Consider the following 19,801-nt stretch of genomic DNA (forward strand, 5'->3'; position numbering starts at 1 on the left):
TTTCTATTGGTTAGTAATATAGGTTCTCAAATTGCTGTTACATTTGTAAACTCTTGATTTACATTTTTTTTAAGGCACTTGCTTACTTCATCAAGGCTGAAGAAGGTAATTATGCTAAATATTTTATATTCACATGAACAAAAACAACTGCTGGTGTGTACAACTAGAAGGATAATGGTATGCTTATACAAACCCTAATGAATACTACAACTATTTATGATAAATATTTTTAGTTCTTAATTTCACAGTGACAAAAGTAAGTTTATTATTTTCAGTATTGATGCTTATCATATTATCCTTATTTATGGGTGATATTCTGTCAGTTAATTCCCATTGAGATAGAAGCCAAAACATTCAGTCCCACCAAAAGAACGTGATTCCACCCAGCATTCTTATGCTAGAGTATGTGTACTGAGGTATGTTTTGTTTTTGTTTATTTTGCTACTGTAATGAAGATACTGGCTTGGGGAACCCCTTTTTACATGCTGTTCTTCAATTTACCAGTTTTCTTAGACCTAGTGAGATTTAGTAAATCGATCCATATGTATGTTTGTACACTGTTACATTCTTATGTTTTGACACACAATTTTTCCTTGTTTGAAATATGTTGTTTTAAGTAAGAGCTTATAGCTGAAAAAGGGCAACTTAGCTCATTCTTCTTACCTTAAATAAATAAAAGTGTGCTGCATTTACCAAAACAATCATGCAAATTTATTTATTTTATATTTTAGCAGGAACTTATAGAACATATTGCATTGAACATTCTCAGGCCGATTGTCTTGAGCAGGCAGTTTTATTTCTGTTGTAGAAAGATTATTATGTGGACGACTCTCTCATTCAGTCATCATATCTCGCCTTAGTAAAGAAATCCATCTGTCTGACCCAGTTAATTTCCAAGGGAATATCAAAAAAAGTAATCTTATTGAGCACAGTGCTCCTTTTGTTATTTACAAATCTAACCATATTGCTCAACAGGAAATGCCCAAATGATTTTTCACCCCAAATTAAAGGCCTAAAATCAGACAACTATCTGGATAGATAGTACAACTCCCGTTATTTTTAGTAGCCGACCAGCTTCTCTGAGATGACCTGTGTCTTGCTTTTCAAGCAATGAAAGTGCAAATCCTATTTGACCATATTCACAAAACCAGAGGTTCTACAAACACCTATACTAGGGACCTACATTTACACCAACAAATAAACAAGAGTCGTTGGAGGGATAGGTTCCTAACTCAATATATTCCCAGCTTGTGGAATAATTTAATACCACAGGTCAAGTAAAGTACTACTTTGCTTGCCTGTATGCCTAGTCTTGGCGATTGGATGGGTAAACATAAATTTACACCAAGGTTATCATGTACAGCCCTGCTTAATTTGGGTGGTTAGCACTATTAATCACACCCAATGGTTTTCAAGAACGTTAAAGGGTGTCTACTTAAAAGTGCATGTGGCTAAGCCTGTATTGGCTCCTGTGATTGCTTATTGTTCCTGTGTTCATATGTTTCTGTTATGTTTTATATAGAATGCATGTCCTTTGCATTTTAGACATAAGCAATATTACTAAGCAGTCTGAAATCATGCTATCTGCTTTAACCTCTGATGTTTAATTACCTTATGTTTTATTATATCAAAATGTAAACATTGAGAAAATAATTGTATTACAGTTTAGCTGCAAGTAACAAATGATCTAACATTGAGGACTCTCTTTGATGGGTCTGTGTTAGATATATTCTGTTCACCAGTGAGATTTCAGCATTCTTTTTTAATGAAGTTTAAATTTTTGGATATTTACATCACCCCACAGACGTGTTTTAATGCAGTGGAGGGTTTTAATGGCTATTGGGACTGCAGAGTGGTCTTCCACTCCGCTGACTATAAACCATTTTAATTCTAGGTGCAGTGATACTCTCATCCTCTGTGGTTGGTTAGTTTGCAGGTGGTTTTGACATGCCTTGTTCACCTATAGATTTGTACCCCAGTTATTCCACAGTAAAGATAAATGCATCAGCTGTTTGTGGCATCGGAACTGTATTAAGCTCATGATTGTGGCACAACATTGACTGGTCAAGAGTTTCCTGAAAGGAGTCTTGTATATCTATCCTACTTTGATGAACCCCCTCTACCCGCTGTATCTGAACTTTACACTTGACTTGTCATACACCATTTGAGCTAAGTTGTTTGGTAGTAATGAATTTCGTTTCATGGAAAACCACCTTCTTGGTAGTAATTTCCAACATGGAACACATCTTAGAGCTACATGTCCCCAGATGTGTTGAACTGTACCCGGTCTTCACAATTATAGAATGCCTCTTAGGATGAGGTCACGTTTAATCCCAAAGGTAGTTTTGAAAGTTTACCTGAACTTCTCTGTTAACCTCCTTGTTTTCTTTTTAGTGGCAAAATCCAAGGGAAAGAGAGAATTTCACTACCTTGATGAGCATTAGCATCTCATTTGTTTACCTGGAGCAAGTTCTTAATTTAGGATGACTGTTACTAGCTCAAGTATTACCAGGAACAAGTACATGAATCTAGAAGACAAACCATGTGATAGTCTCTTTTACTACATAAAGGGAAGGATTTGTTCTTGCTATGCAGACACTTTCCAAATGGACTGCAGTAATTTTGCTACCATTTAGCTAACTATCCAGTGTCAAATGCTATAATCAAAGCACACTCCATCACTGTGTAGCTACCTTCACTGTGTTCTTCATTGGGCAGCTCTATAGCAGATGTTTGTAATATGGCCATTTGGACCTTCATGTACACCTTCACCAAGCATTGCTGTTGTTGTGAATGCTTTTTAGAAGTGAGTACTGTATTATTTTAGCTGCCTGTGCTCAATGTCTTGCACTCCTTTTGTTCCTTTTAGGTTCATAGGTAAGTACTAGACTATCTGCCTGAGGGCATCTATAAGCCTAGCCAAAATGTGTTGGCTTTCGCCGCCCCCTTAGATTAGTTCCCTGTGTCTCCGGTCCATCAGAGCCATTAGTTCCCTGTGCCTCTGTCCAGCAGAGCCACTGCAGTGATCCCCGGGGTAAATTTTCTGTTTCCCATCCACTCATCAAGGTTTTTCTTGAAGAGTGTTAGTGAGGGTCTCTGCCTGATGTAGATTGGAATCCAGTTCCAAAGCATGGGGAGTCTCTGGGACAGGAATCTATCCCTCCAGCATGTCCTATTTATCGTTGTGGTGAAGTTTAGATCCCTAGAGCATGTGGCTCTTGGGGATTTGTTTTTTTTTTAGGTGGAGCATGTCCATCAGTTCTGGGTTGGACATGACCTTGTATATCAGGCAGAGATCATCTCTGAGTAAGTGGTATGCAACCAAGTACAGATGGAATTTCTTCAGTCGGTCTGCATAGGGCATATGTTTGAGGCCTGTAATCCTCTTTGTGAAGTACTTCTGTGGTCTTTCCAGCTGTTGCAGTTGTCTTGTAAGGTACATCCCAAATGGGGCGTTGTACTCTATGATGGGTCTGATGAGTGATGAGTAGAGGAGCACAATAACCTCTTTTGTTCTAGATGCAAACCCTTTTGTGATTAGGTGGGCCACATAGAAGGATTTTCTAACCACCTTGGCAGTATGATTATCAAATGAGATATTGCTATCTACTTGGGTCCCCAGATCCCTTATTACATTTTCTGTATTTAGAGGACTACCACGTATGTGGTAGTTCATGGGTACTTTGTTTTTTCCAAAGGGGATGACTATGCACTTTTTGGCATTTAGCTTGAGGCCATGATTTTGACACCAGGTATCTGTCTCAGTGAGACCCTTCTGGAGGATGTCTGTATCAGCTGGAGAGTCAATTATGGCTCCCAGTTTGCAGTCGTCTGCGAACTTGGTCAGGCTTCCATAAAAATACTCATTTCTTGGGATTCAGCACAACTAAGGATTTATCAAGGAAGGTCTTAAATGTTATATGTCACATATACATTCTTACCTCATCCAGTGACCTGTGAGAAGATTAGCCGTTTTATTATCTTCCCTCCATCTTTTGTAAATGAGTAGTTTTCCGTGCAGCTGCTGCTGCTGTTGAAGATCCTTTGAGATGGTAGGCAAGTATACATGTTTGTATTACTTATAGTGTCAGATTTGCATTATTATTTTGTTCATTTGCCGAGGGATGCATGCTGGTGGCTTTAGATAAACTGGCTCATATAGACTCGTATGTTACATCATAACGTGCATTGATAGAGGCACATAGATTTCCCCGAATGTGAGATTTTGCCACAAAGATGCCCGATTCCATTTGTCAGAAAGAAAGTACCTAATTACTGAAATCAGCCAGTAATATAAGAACATATGCTATTTGTGGTAAAAGAAAAAAAATAGCATTTAGCAAAGTTAACTTTTGTGCTGCAAAGTGATATTCAGATGCAGGCTTCTGTTGTATGATATGGACAATCTCTAAGCTCTGATTAGGTTGATTTTGAGTTAATACCCAGCAGAGACGTCTGAATATTTTTCCATTTTCCTGACCATAGAGATACAGCCTCTCTCTTAAAGCCATTTTTATATCCCCAGTATTGTTCTGATGGGAACTAGCCAGGTTTCTGTACTGAATGAGTGTTTCTATTTTTAGATTATCTGGGGCTGTAACTTAGCCTCCCTCATAACACCTTTTGTTCTGATCAGCAAAGAGTGACATTGTCCTGTTAACATGGCTTCTTTCATACCCACTTCTGGTTTCTAGATTGTTTTTATTGAACTGCCTTTTTTAATATTGAGGTTAATGTAGTTTTCAGCAGTTTCCTGGATTCTGTAGTTTTACCTAAAATCTCTGCTGATATTAGAGATATACTTTCCCAGAGGACGTTAGCAACACTTATTTTAAATCAATTCTCAAGGGATGCAGGATATGCCTAGGGTGTTTCTTATATCAGAGTGACACCTCTGAGAATTTTTATACTGATGGGAATAAGGTACAGTTATACCCCTTGATTTCTTGATGGTTAATGATCCCTCTGGTGACATCATATAACTTGTGAGAAATGATAGTCAAGATTCATAGACAAGTTCTGTAGTATCCAGTGCGTACTTGCAATGGAAATGGCCATGAGCAGCCAGAGGAAGATTGGTGGGGATCATAGTCCAATATTGCATTACAATGCAGGAAGCACAAGTTGCAGCTGTGATAGACATATAACACCCTCACCCAAACTCTATAGGAGTGTTTGGCCTTCCTATACATGTAGAGACCACAGTGCATAAAGCTTTTTCTCTTCTAGCTGCAAACATATAGCCAGCAGACACAGAGAAGAAAAACTATCATCTGATGAGAGAGAGTTGAACAGCAACCGCTGTCAGCTGCACAACACTCCACCCCAAGAACAACAGGCCTTGTATACAGCAGTGCAATTAAAACAAAGGTATCTAGTCTTTATCTTCCACTATAGTATAAACAGAATCGCCATACAAAACTATGTGCATTTTCAAACAGTAGGAGCAGTTGCCCCAAATCTACAGCTTGACTCATGTTAAAGTGCATGCTGCAGCCTGCGTTCCCACCAGGGCCATTGCTAGCATTTTGGGCACCACCAGCAAGTGTCATGTTGGAGGTCTCCTGGACACATCCAGTCTAAGGATCACCCTGTCACTGCCACTCCTCCTAAGCAGGCTTTTAGTACTTGATACTACACGCAGACTGAACTGTAGCTACAATAATTTTACATTTCACAGGCCTATGCACCAGACTGTGTTGGCCATTTCACAAAAGGACATTGACAGTGATTGGCATTTAATTGTAATGATATAGGTGAAATAGAGCCCTAGGCAAAGGGTTGCATGGCAACCCACGATGCCTACTGTTTCAACACCACTCCACCTGCAAACATCCTCAAATGTTCTTCCCCTGCTCCCCCCAGGATCCTAGGCACCACACACTATGCGAATTTCATTTTTCTTCCTTTTTTCACATTTTGATTACTCTTCTGGTTTTTAAAGGAGCAATGGCTTTATGCATCTGGAGCATTTCTCCACGGGCCTCCTCTGAAAATTGGCTTTGTTCTAAGTAGGACTTTCCCAGTAAATAAATTTTAAATAAAAAATAAATGAATATATGCTCTGTCATGCATTTTTAAGTGTTTTGTACAACCTTTTCATCACTTGTCAGTTGGTACAGTTGGTTAATAGTGTTTTTTGTTTTAGTGCCAAAGGTACAGGGTTTAAATACCTTCCCCCTCTGTACCTGATTATGGTTTGGGGTTGTTATAAAGGTTTACAGATGTAAGTTAAATGTTTTGATTCTGACTTCTGATTATTGTGTAGGTTTGTAAGAGTCTACATACTGATAGCCTAAAATTGACTTATGAAACCTATGATCCAGTGATGGATTGAACAAAATATCTGATCAAACAAAGAAATTCACTGCTTTTCAGGTTTAGTTTTCCTTGCATCCTTTCAATACACCTTACCTGGCCAAGACAGCACAATAATAATTGTGTCAAAAGTAATTCAGTCTGGCCTGGGGTCTGGGGCTGTCGCACCTGTAAAAGCCGTATGGTCATAGATGCTCTAAGGTGCATTTTAGAGTATTTTCCTAACCTTTTGATCAGGTGGTATTATCAAAGATCATGAGCAAAAAGGAATTTGTCTTTTTTTTTCTTTCAATGAAGACATAAGTTCTTGAGCTTAATGTTCAAAGCTAACAAGAAGCTCACAGTGTAGTAGCAAGACAAATACTCAAAAGAATACATGAATACTCTCTGGGAAAACTGCCCCCCCCCATAATAAAAATAGCCACTGTCTGTGCATCTCTCTGATGTGATGAAAGCAAATGTTTAAATGGGCCACAGTCTTGTATTTTAATAACTGCTGTCATACATGTACATAGTATGCCTCCATACTCCTCACCCCTACCCCCCAAAGTCAGCTGGCTTTATTTGTGCCTGATGTATAATTGTGAAGAAAGTAAATAAATAATGATCACACCAATGTATTCCAACTTGTTGCTGTTAGACTTTACACTACCCCTACATAGGCTACAGTAACCCTCTTTGCACACCTCGAGGAAAATGAGTACGCTATCCACTGCCGCACCACAACCTATAATGGCCTCCTGTGCACACATCTGAAGTTTAATTGTGAGGCAAATTAAAGAAGTAATGACCACACCATTCCTAACCCCAAGAGAAGCTACATCAATCTTCTTTACACACCTCTGAACATGGCTCGTTTTAGAATGGGTGGGATTGAAGGCAGAGGCCAGTAGTAAGTCCATGTCAAAATTCACTTATACAGTCCAGGATTTGGGGGCCAGCAGAACTCTGGAAGCTCGAAACGTTTGAATTTACTGTGATGTATTTTATTCTTTATTTTTGAAGGATAATTAATTGTTAACTGTAGTTTTACTGCTACCTAAAGTTATATATGTTCATTATTGTGTGCACAGATCAGAAAAAAAAATTGGTGATTTTTTTTTTTTTTTTACACACTTGGACAAGTACACACATATATGCAAGCACAAACTCATGCACACTGCATCTTCACCTTCAGGGAAACTGGAAGAAGGCCATTTCACCAACTGTATGTCTTTGAGGTGCTGGAGAAAACCAGAGCATGTGGATGGACATGCACAGAGACAGGGAGGGCATGTAGACTCCAAACAGAAAAAGCCTGTGAAAAAGCAATGTTGTTCATTTTGTCACTATGGCAATGAGCTAGTCTATTACTCCTAAATACACTGTAACTGCACCCCACAAAAAGGCATAATAGCAATGCTGATGATGCCTGAGACAGAAGGTAAAGGAAATTAGAGACAGTTTGTCTTGCACTGCAGCTCCCCAACACACACACACACACACACACACACACACACACACACACACACACACACACACACACACACACACACACACACACACACACACAAATATAAACTGTATTAATATTAGTTTTACAAATTTCAGCAAACTGCAATGTTGTGTGACACAAGTACTTCCGCATCATATCAGTGACTGTTTAGCAGTCATCTGGAGTAATGCTTACCAGTCACTGTCCTTAATTTCACAGAATGCCTTTTGTTTAGGCTGATATTTTTTGGACTGTCTGTCAAAAATTTTGATTTGCTAGTAAAATCATTCAGGATTACAGTGAATAATTAAACTCTAAAAAACAGTGGCATACCTGGGTGAAGACTATTTACAACATAATGAGATGTGAATTCCTTAAATAAATATCAAGAAGTAGTCACCATGGCTTAAAAACACACAAAGCAGACCTTAATTGAACAAAAAAATAGAAACAGTAAGCGCTTTCACGATTAGCAATCGCTTCCTCAGACTTGTATTGAGTTCACTTAATCACAGCTTATAAATTATTTCCAAGCAATCAAAATCACCTTCAGTCACTCTCTTCATCAGCACTTCAAAAACATAATACATACAGATTTGAAAAGGAATTTAGATAGAGTTTCAAAACAAACACCTTAATAATAACCATAAAACATTATTGCTCTGTTACAATACAAAGCACCTTAATAATGACCAACAGATACATTGTGGCTCACCAAGGTATACAAAAGCAGTCAATGGGTGAGTGTTCGTGCTCTCAAAGCAGGTTTTAAAGGGATAGTATAATTTATACCTGGTGGTCTATCGGCATTTTAACTTAAAAATCCAGTGTAACTCCATAAGTTTTGTTCTATTTTTTACAAGATTGATTAGAACAACATCCAGAATTCCTTTCCATCTGGTACAGGCCTGCACCCATTGATTGAACCCACTGTGGTCAAAGACTTCTGTGAACGCCTTCCTCTCACCCTCTCTAACCTGAAACCTGGAATCTCCATGTCCACTCCAGTATGACTCAGATTCCCCATTACTGTAACCTTTTTCATCCTTTGACACTCTCTTATTTTCTTCTCTAGTTTCACATTTTCTTTTCTTTCATACTGTCTCTCACCTCCAACAATTTCTTCCACCAGATCTTCCTGTCTTCAGTCTTTTACCCCCAAGTACCAGTACTGTAACCCTCCTTACTCACTATGTTGGTTTCTTTGCACACTGTGGTTATCTACATCCTCTCCAACCTTTCCTGCATTTTTCTTTTTCTTCTTCTTCAAGCCCTTTCCATTGTTGTATCCTTTTCACCCTTTGCCTCAGTCACATAGCCCACTTTCTTTCTATTTTCCTTATTCTGTTGGCTCCTACTTGGACATTTTGAATTCTCTCTCCATCATGTATTAGTGTTGTTTACACCCACTTATCTACCTTGGTTTTCTTCTCCTTGTGCTTTATTTCTGTTGCTGCATTTCCCACTTTCTTTCACCTTACTGTGTGCTGCAAACCTCTCATTTGTACTCCTTAGACAACCTCTGTCCATGTTGTCCCATCTTGTCAAGTGAGTGAAGAATATATTTTCAAGGCCTTAGGACTTTTTTCTGGGTTTGAACTCTGGTTTCACACCTGACTCCTTCGACACCACACTTGGTTGTCCACTCATCATCAGAGGCTGAAGTTCATTTTTTGTCTTTATCTTTCTCCATCACTGTGATTGAGGGTGGCTGAGCAGGTGCAGGCAAACATTAGTCGCCAATTGGAAGTTCTACTATAACTGGATACTATTCTGACTTCTTATTCCTTCGCAGTGCTAATGTGTATACTCCCCACCCCCTATCAACAGCATTGCAAATGATGCTTCACCCCTCACTGCATAGGAGGGATACAGGAGTTGTCCAGTAGGGCTAGAACTTTCACTGAATAGATGCAAGAGTTGTCCAGAAAGGATAGCTGTTTGATGACATTTCCTTTTGTGCCTCAGCCGTTTCATAGGTTTTAAAGTAGCAGTATCTATGCTAAAGACTTACAGGAACAAGGAGTTCTCCCCTACTTGTAGCTTTACTTCTCATTACACCTCCTTTGGAAAAGCCTTCATGCTCATTAAACTAGTCCAAAAGTGGCCATATCTCACTTGTTCCTATTAAAATCCCTAAACCCTTATCTATCTTTATAATAAAGGACAGACATTTATCTTTTTATGGATTGTGTTAAGAATGTCATGATGCTGCTTGGAGAAAATTGCATCTTCCTTCTAGGGAGCTTCTGCAGTGGATGTGTAGTTGCTACTCATGCTTGTGTGAGCTCAGTGGCTGCTGCCGCACTCTGGGTGATTATACTTCAAACAACCCAGTGCTAGGGATAAAGAGGTACAGCTAGACTAGGAATCCCCATTTCCAGTTTCCCACTTGTAGATTTTGGATTGGATCCTAATGTGTGGCATTAAAAGTTTAATTTCTTTCCAAAGCCTAAAAGGTCGTTGCCTTCTTAGTGCCCCTGTAGTCAGTAAGTTACCATTCAGGAGCACCAGATGAAATACCTCTTCTTTCTAGGCCCAGGTTTTTACAGCATCTAATGGTACTAAAAGCACCAGCAGAGTAACCCAGCCACTTGTAGGTACCAGTGAGAGAAGCTTAAAACTTCCTCCTCCCTGCATGCAGGGATGGATGGTTCCTAACAGTCATTGGTCTGAAGGTCATTCGTGCAGTACAAGGCAGGAACTAAAAAAGAAGGATGGTAAGGGAGCCTGAGGCAAGCTCAAGAACAAACTTTTTATCTTCCTATAAATTTGTGACTTTAGTGGATCATGCGGAAAGCTCGTATTCCATGGTCTTTCATTCTTGTGAGTGGTGAGTGTCTTGTTCATCATCCCCAAATGACTTTACACTTTAATATTGAGAAAATACCTAGCACTTGCTTTGGGAGTGTGACCCAGGATGAGTTTCACCGTGGTGGAGTATGCAGATAGCCTGCAGCCCCTTGCAGAGTGAGTGTTTGGGTCCACAGTCCTTTTCCTAAATTGAACTTGGGCCTCAGAAGCCACTTTCTTTGCTACCCTAATCTGAAGTTAGATCACCAGTGGTAGTTGAGCAGATCTCTGTTTGCTCTCTCATATCTTCCTGGATGCTGGTCAGTCATACCTCTCTGGACTTTCACAGTGTGTTGTTAAGCAAGTAGAGGATGGATGAATGAGTTAATGAACATACCATCAATTAATGTAAACAGTTGCTTGTGCTAGACTATGACTCTGATGCCATTTCTGCTGCATGCTTTCATGTCACATATTCACTGTCCTTACCATCTTCTGGGTATGCAACCTGCTCTTCTTCTCTGCTGTCCATGCAAGAAGGATGCAGACTCATCCATCTGTAAGCCAAAGAAGGCAGATAGAATGAGGCCTCCTCGTTGGCTAGCTCCCATCATATGACCCATTCCTTTTCCTTTCCTGCCTTTCCTTCTCCCAAAGCATACTTAATCATTATTTGTTCATTTAATAACAGATGAACTCTTCTAAACATGTTCATTTGGGTCTGTTAGACCAAGTGGAGGTCGGACAAAAGTAATTTTTGAGGGGAGTGCATTATTGAATGCAGTTAATTCAAAATCCTTATGCCTATTCCAACTGCATGCTGCTTTAGGTTGTCATGATGAGGGACCTCTGAGTAGTTGCTTTTCAGATCTCATTTGCCAAAAATTCTTCAGTAATCCATAAGGATGTTTGTAGTGGTTATCCATCCTATGAGATAATTTTTGTATTTCATACATATATTTGCACTTCAACAGATTTTCATTTTAAGCAAGCATGTCTTTAGTCTTTTTTTGTTTGGTAAATTACAAGTAAATATTTTTTGGTAACCTTTGTTTCAGTGGACCCAAATTTTTACAGCAAAAACTTACTTATGTTGGGCAAGACCTACTTGAAGCTTAAGAGTCAAAAGATGGCCTTATTATGGTTAACTAAAGCGAAAGACCACCCAGCATATACCGAAGAAGACAAGCAGGTAAGAGGGAATGCATTTGTTTCATTATTCTTCAGTGCTAGCAAGTAAATTGTGAGTTGGAATCTGCATTTTACTGGTGTATGTGACACAGGATTAGTCATAGCTCCTCTCTCCTTTAAATATTGACATGTGATTTGGTTTGTTTCATAACCAACTGCATCATTGTCTGGCAGATACATGTCATTTCTGGAAATCCAGTCAGACTTTCCTATCATCCAGTATTTAAATTTTGATTTCTTTAGCCTGAAGAAGTTCTGAGATCTTAGCTTGGCTTGTTTTTGATGCAGGAATGCAGCATTACAGAATATTTTGGCAAATAAAAATCACCTGTGGCACTGTACCTTTGCATTTTTCCCTACTAAATGTAAGACTGTACATTGTACTTGGATCTTTGATTTCACTTCTTTACAATTTCAGTTTTATTAGAGTTCACCCTTCACATTTTAATCCCATTATTTTTATTTTAATACCATTATTTTTTTCATCACCTGTGTTTCTAAAAACATATTTCCGCATATTTTCTGATTCTGCAGATGTTCTTCGTGTTTCACTGTTGCAGTCATTACATTTGGTTAATCTGCTGGCAGGTTGCCCTCAGTCGGCCTGAATAACAAAGTCTTGGGTCCTGAATCGGTTGCTGTCGCTTCTTCCATGACATCAGCTCGTCGGGGGTATAAAACACGCAGCCAATGCCATTTTCATAAGTCTTTCTTGCTGTGCGGTGCCCAAAGCAGAAGCAGTTCACAAGTGCCAGTCGGCCGACTCCTGATATTTTTGTTTTCAAGTTTCAGAACCGAAGTCTTCAACCTAAAGCTAAGTACCCCGTTGGGGAAACTTTTTCTTGCTCCTTACCGATGTCAGTAAAAGTTAATAATTGCATTACTTGTGGGAAGCAAATTTTTTCCTTTAGAGTTCTGAATAAATAGCAGTGTCACAAGGTGTATCCCATTGTCTGATCTTTACAGACTGCCATAGGAGTATGGTTAACAAACACATGCATTTCTCTTCTTGCCAGTAAAATCTATTCATTGGTGTAACCTGCCTTCCCACACAAACTCTTTGTTTCAGTTTGATATTTTCACGTACTATATCTTAGTATGTTCTTGTTAGAAAATTGCTACATTTGAGATCATAGTGGACACTGTTAGTGACTATATACCTATCTTCACTGCATGATGTTAGGGCTAGTTCCACAAGGCTTACTCCCACTACTTTTCCACCAAAAGTCGTGGGAATTTTTTATATCAGTATTGTGAGTCATCTGCTTAGATTTAAAAACTGGTTGCATCTGACATACCATCCTTAGATTTAGCAGTTGAACCACATTCCTACTCTGGCTGCACTGACAGAATAGGGCCAAATCCCATTTTCTTCCTTAGTCCACATTAGAATACTTTCTTGAAAGGAGAATTTTAATGTTACCGTTTCAGAATAGGGCCAAATCCCATTTTCTTCCTTAGTCCACATTAGAATACTTTCTTGAAAGGAGAATTTTAATGTTACCGTTTTATAATTGTAAGATGTTTTCAATATTTACAAATGCATAGAACTGAAGACTTAAAACCACTGTTCTGGTCGGCTTAAATTCCTTGGTATAACGGTATAACTGCACTCTTCTTGATAGTAGTGTGCTGCTACTGTAGCCCCTGACTTACAGAACTCCATATTTTCTAGGACATTCTTCAGTCAACTTAATTTAGAAAGCTTGTAAATGAACAAAATTGCTATAACAGCCAGTTCAACTTGCTTGGGGTGAAAGATGGATATATATTTTTTTCTTTGTCTTAATCTGATAACCCCTGCCCCTTTTATAAAGTCTTTATAATTTTTTGTGGTATGCGCTTTATCCTTATCTTCTGTAATGCTTCTAATTCTCCTATCAGTCTTTGTTGTCTTTCCTGGATACCTTCTGCCTTTTATGTAACACATTGTTCCTTAGCGCCTGTCACAAATGTATTTAATCAAATATTTGTTTCTGCTTTTTTGGCTTGGATAAAATTTTCAGGGATTGCTGTTCTTTACTTTATCTTCTAAGAAAGAAAGAGGACATGGCCAAGATTAAATGCTTTGCTTGCATCTGGTGCAAGAATTGCTTTTTGATTGTGTTCGTGTGTTGTGATGCAGAATTAACTCCAGCATAATAATAATATTCTGAGCCTCCCTTTAGTCCATGATCCTAAATGGAGTCTTTCATTGAATAAATGTCAGCGTCATCATCATCATCTATATCGGTAAGACATACAGAACAGTATTGTTTTACTGCAGGGGGATCAGAATTCAATTTAAGAATAAAATTGTCTTTGATTGGTTCATGTACTTATCACTAATATACTTATGCTCAATATAATTATATATCTTCTACAAAATTAGGACAGATGCCCTTGAATTTTGAATTGTGAAGTAATGGTTAATACTTTGTCTAATGATAAATCAGAACTTGGTTCTGGAATTGTATTCAAAGAAAACTTAGTGAGAAAACTGTCAGTGTCAGTTGAACTTGTATGTGAATTAGTGGAAGCATATGTTTCATTGTATATACAATAGAAAACCTTAAGTATTTCTTCAGGTTGCATATAAGTATGGCCATCATCTTGACACTGATGAAGTGTTTGAAACATGATAAAGTTTTAACAGACTCGCCAGAAGCTAAGATGGAAGTTTGCTGTACTTATTTGACATGAATTTTAGATTCAAATAGTGAATGGTCTAAAGCTTGTATTGATGTCACTAAAGAAGTATCCAAACTCTATTTCTGCTGAAGTTATTTGTCTAACTGCAAAATATTTTCTTCCAAGAGGGTTATTTGTCATAATATGTATCGTGTTATATATGACACTAGTTGAACCTCTTAGATTTAAAGGCAACCCATCTAATGTGATTCTCTGGTGTGTTGCCAAGAAAGGTGATAGCAGTTTTCCCCCAACTTCTTTATTCTGCAATACATACAGATCTTGTCTCCAGTTAGATTAGGAATGAAGATCTGGTTGCAATGTAATCTTAAAGTGCATTAGTGAATGATCTGAGAAGAATATTGGTTCTAAATTATATATTCAAATGTAAACCTCTGGTGAACTCTCAACATTAAAAAGAACTCTGTTAATGACAATGTTCTGTAAGGTGATGAAAAGAAAGCAAAATCTTACTCTTTGTGATAAAGAGCACAGCAAGGATCAGTCATACACCTTAACTGAACTGGTTAATAGTTTTACTGTCTATTCTGATATGCTGCTTTGATCCTTATTTATCTAATGGTAAGCCAAGGCTTAGATTCCAGTCTACTATTATACTATTGTGGTTAATAGAACTGAATATACCTTGTAACAGTTGATGAAAAAAAACTAGTTCCTGTTGGCAAGATACATAAACTAAAATTATAGCTGAAAGCTGAAGAAAAGCACAATCTTACATTCTAGTCTTATGAATTTTCTTTGAATATCTCTCTTAGCCTGGCACAGCGGTAGCTTTGTTACCTCACAGCAAGAGGTTCTCCCGTTCGATTCTCGGCTTGGTTGGGAGTGCCTTCTGTGTGGAGTCTGCATGTCCTCCCCGCAGCTGGGTAGCATTCGAAAGACATGCGTACGTAAATGGGCGTGCCTTTGTTGAAGGTTGGGCGTCGAGCTGGCACCTCAGCTTTTCGTAAAATCTACTGCCAGTCATTAGTGGACCGGAGTTCATAGGTTCATACTAGGCTATCTGCCCTAGGGCATTTATAAGCCTAGCCAGAGTTGTGTGGCTTTCACCACCCCTTAGGTTGAAGAATACTATACCCATTAGTTTGCCGTGCCTCTGTCCAGCAGTGATACAGAGATGATCCCCGGGGTAAACTTACGATCTCCCATCCACTGGTCAAGATTCCTCTTGAACAGAGCCAGCAAGGTGCTCTGTCTCACATGGACCGGGATTCTGTTCCACAGCATAGGGAGTCTCTGGCTGATGAATCTGTCCCTCCAGCACATCCTATTTATATCCGTGTTGAGGTTTAAGTCTCTTGCTCTTGTGGCTCTGGTGGATTTGGATTTTTTGAGGTGGAGCATGTCCATTAATTCCGGGTTGGACATGGCCTTGTATGTCAGGCACAGGTCACCTCTGAGCAGACGGTATGCGACTGAATAGAGCTGGAGTTTCTTAAGTCGGGCAGCATATGGCATATTTTTGAGCCCCTTTATCCTTTTGGTGAGGAACTTTTGGGGTCTTTCCAATTGCTGCAGGTGTCGGGTAAGATACATTCCGAATGGGGCATTGTACTCAATCATTGGTCTGATAAGTGAAGAGTACAGGGGAACAATGACCTCCCTTGATCTGGATGTGAATCCCTTCATAATCAGGTGGGCAATGTAGAAGGTCCTCCTAACCACTTTGGCAATGTGAGTGTCAAAAGAAAGGTTACTGTCAACTTGGGTCCCCAGGTCCCTGATAACCTCTTCTGTGCTTAATGGATTGCCACCTATGTGGTAACTTTTTTTACCAAAGGGTATGACTATACATTTTTTGGCGTTTAGCTTAAGGCCATGGCTCTGGCACCAGTTATCCATTTCTATGAGACCTCTCTGAAGGATATCTGTGTCTGATGGATTTTCAACTATGGCGCCCAGTTTGCAGTCATCTGCAAACTTTGTCAGCCACAATCCTCCTATGTTTGCCTGCACTTCTGAAAAGTAGATGCTGAACAAGAGGGGGCCCAGGACTGAGCCCTGTGGGACACCGCTTGTGACCGGCTTGGAGTCTGACATGGCACCAGCAACTCTAACCCTGTGGGTTCTGTCCTTGAGCCAGTTTGCAACCCATCTTGTGACATGTGGGTTTACATTTAAGCTGGTGAGCTTTTCTATGATACCCGAGCGGGGTATTGTGTCGAAAGCTTTTGCAAGGTCAAGGTAGGCTGTGTGAACTGCCTTACCCTCATCAATGACCTTGGTGACTGTTTCAAAAAAGTCGACCAAGTTCAAGAGGCATGATCTGCCCTTGACAAAGCCGAATTGGGTAGGATCCAATGTCTGTAGGTCCCCTATGTCTTTATTTATGAGTTCCATTATGATCCTCTCCATAGCTTTGCAGACCAGGCTTGTTAAGCTTATGGGGCGGTAATTACCAGGGTCCGTAGAAGCACCGCCTTTGTGGAGTGGGACCACAGTTGCCGTACGTATCCTGTGGTAAGGCTAAGATTAAACAGCAGCCTTATGTGTGGGTTTAGTTCCTCATTGAGTTTGTGTAGCACACAGCCGGGGACACCATCCGGTCCCATTGATGCTGTTTTTAGCTTTAGAGAGAGCAGCTCTCACCTGGGCATTTGAGATTGGGAGGCTACACTCTGCTGGGATAGATATTTCTCCTTTTGGGGGGGGGAGGGAGAAATTTTCACTGAACCTGTCTGCCAGTATGTTTGCAATGTCTGTGGGTTCAGTGATTTTTGTATCATTTTGGACTAATTCTGAGCATATCTGGGAGTTTCCACCCAGATTTCTAACATAGCTAAAGAAGGCCTTATGATTGTCTTTTGAGTCCTTGGCGATTTTTCTCTCAAAGTTGGCCTTGGATGATTTTATGAGTGATCGTAGTTTTTTACTAGTATTGATCAGAGATGTCTTCCCTTTTAGGGATTTTGCTCTATCTTGTAGTAGCTTTCTCCTCTTGTTGTAAAGTTTGTTTATGGCTGGGGTCCACCAGATCGGGCGCTTGCCTTTGGTGGAAAGGGTCTTGATTTTATTTGGGATTGCTTGATCCATGCAATCCTGGAGGTGCTCATAGAAAGCATTTGTAAGGGATTCAGCAGCGTGGGTTGTGGTTTCCAATGGCTCAGGGGCCTTGAAGGATACCACACCAGTCTTAAGAAGTGTGAAGTTGGCTTTTGAGAAGTTCTTCACTGTGGTCTTTTTTGTTGGGGGTGGGGGCAGGATGTGGATCTCCAGTGATATTAGTTTATGGTCTGATCTCACCAATGAGGGATATACTTCCGGTGTGGAGCATTTTGTCCCCATGTTTGTGATGATCAGGTCTAGTATATTTTCACCTCTTGTGGGAATGGTGACAAGTTGTTCCATAGCATTTGAGTTTATGAACTCCAGGAACCTTTGGGCTAGGGTATTGGGGCTTGAGTAATGTTCCCAGTCTATGTTTGGGTAGTTGAAGTCACCCAATATGATGGCATTTGGAGAGACATTTATACTCTCCAGTGTCTTCAGGAAGGCTGTGTGGGGTTCCTGAGTTTGAAAGGGTGGCCTGTAACATGCTACAATCTGTAGAGCAGTTTTGCCTATGGTTAATTGCACCTGAATGGTCTCTGATGCTTCGTGAGTTGCCACCAGCCTGGAGGTGTGGGTATCCTTGATGAATATGGATACACCCCCTCCTTTTGTGCTATGGTCCGGGTTTTGGGGCCGGAACGCATGATATGAGGTAAAACCTGATAGTGCCGGGGTGCTCTCAGGAGCCTTGAACCAGGTTTCAGTCACAGCACAGACATCGATGTTCTCCATACTGAGGAGGGCTTCGAGGGCGTGCATCTTGAGATTTAGACTTCTGGCATTGAGCAGCATTACCCTTAGTTTTTTTCCATTATTGTTTTCTAGGGCGGTGGGTTTAGAATTTGAGCCTTGTCTAAAAAAGGCACTATGGGGTGGCAAGAGCCTTTGCCAATATCCAGAAACCCAGGGGTGACAGGTGCAAGCCGTCCCTTGCGAAGCAGCGTGGCTTGTCAAGCATGTCATTCCAGGCAGACAGACAGACATTGGATCCCCTTAGAATGACACCAGAAATTAAGCCAATTATTAAAACTGATCATTTTGTCTCTGTATTGTGGCATCATTCTTGGTGAAGGTAGGATACTGCTCAGGGTCAGGGTCATACCAGCCTGGGCTACATAATCTGAGAGCTCCTTTATGTCTCTTTTCATGTAGTCCAGGGAGGTGCGTCTCAGGTCATTCACACCGGCATGGACAATGACGGAGTCATACTTGTACTTGCTGTGGAGTGACCTGAGTGCTTGTGTTATGTGGCGGATTCTAGCGCCCGACAGGCAGCTTACTGTGACCCTCTCCTTGTTCAGTCTGGTGAGTGGGATGTCAGTGTGTCTGACTATGGAGTCACCTATGACAAGTGTGTCTGGCATTGTGTTTGGCCTTAAGGGCTGTGACTGATTTGCACACTGACTTTGTGATCTATGTGTTGCTTGTGTTATGTCATGAGGTGGCAGTTGTTTGGGTGTCTGCTTTGGAGGCCTCTGCTGTTTTGGTAGATTTTTGATCAGTGTCTCCGAGTATGTCTTTGTGCGTTTGTGTTTGATTTGTAGTTGTGATAGTTCTATGTGAGACTGGGTTTATGGTGTGTGTGGTTACCTTCTCCTCCTGTCTGGTTTTGCCAGTCCTGAGTTGAGAGAGCTCAGCCTCCAGTTTGACTATATAGTTGCATCTCTCGCATGTATTTGTGTTTTGTGGGAGGAGGAGAGGGTTGTCTGTGTACATGAGGCAATTGTAACATTGCCTCAATATTCCCAGATTCACCAGCTGAGCAGGAGAGGACGCTAGCAACTGACCCTTTGACATGCTAGAAGAAATTAAAAAGTTTGCTGTGTAACTGAGTCAGAAAGGACCTATAGGGAAGTGGATACTCAAGGGGGTTTTAAGCTAGTGAAGTACTTTGTATAATATAGAAGTGCTTTACCTGACTAAAAAATGCTTTAGGAACAAGTGTTGAGCTTTACAGATAGAGAATAGACTGTTTAGATTACAAGTAGAGCAGTTCTAAGGGAAAAAATGAATATCAGACTTTACGGAGCCAGAAATAGTTTAACCGGTGCTGCCCGATGGTGCTCTAGTGGCAACTCCGCGCTAAATGCAGAAAAGGCAATAAGTCAGTAGTACAGGCTAGCACACTTTAGTGGGCAGCCAAACAATTAAATTAAACAGCAAACAAACACTTTTCGACTTGAATTAGACTAATTTCGACTAAAATGTATTTTTAAGTGCAGATAATAAAAAATGCAGTAAATAACTATGAAAACAGTTAAAGTTTGCTCTAGGTAAGCAGTA

At 40.1% G+C, this 19,801-nt stretch overlaps 1 protein-coding gene across 2 annotated transcripts in view; it reads left to right on the plus strand.

The window, feature by feature from the left end:
- RMDN1 (regulator of microtubule dynamics 1) overlaps positions 1-19,801 on the plus strand; it is a 450,051-nt gene that overhangs the window by 385,237 nt on the left and 45,013 nt on the right. Inside the window, exons 8-9 of one of the 2 annotated variants that reach the window (XM_044065986.1) lie at positions 75-105; positions 11,644-11,777. In XM_044065986.1, the coding sequence (XP_043921921.1) occupies positions 75-105; positions 11,644-11,777 (165 nt within the window). The remainder of the gene's footprint in view (positions 1-74; positions 106-11,643; positions 11,778-19,801) is intronic. The other variant, XR_006364034.1, reaches the window with a different exon arrangement.

The sequence above is a fragment of the Protopterus annectens genome, chromosome 3.part0, assembly GCF_019279795.1.
Source record: "Protopterus annectens isolate FY-2018-M chromosome 3.part0, PAN1.0, whole genome shotgun sequence".
NCBI classification, from domain to species: Eukaryota; Metazoa; Chordata; order Ceratodontiformes; family Protopteridae; genus Protopterus; species Protopterus annectens.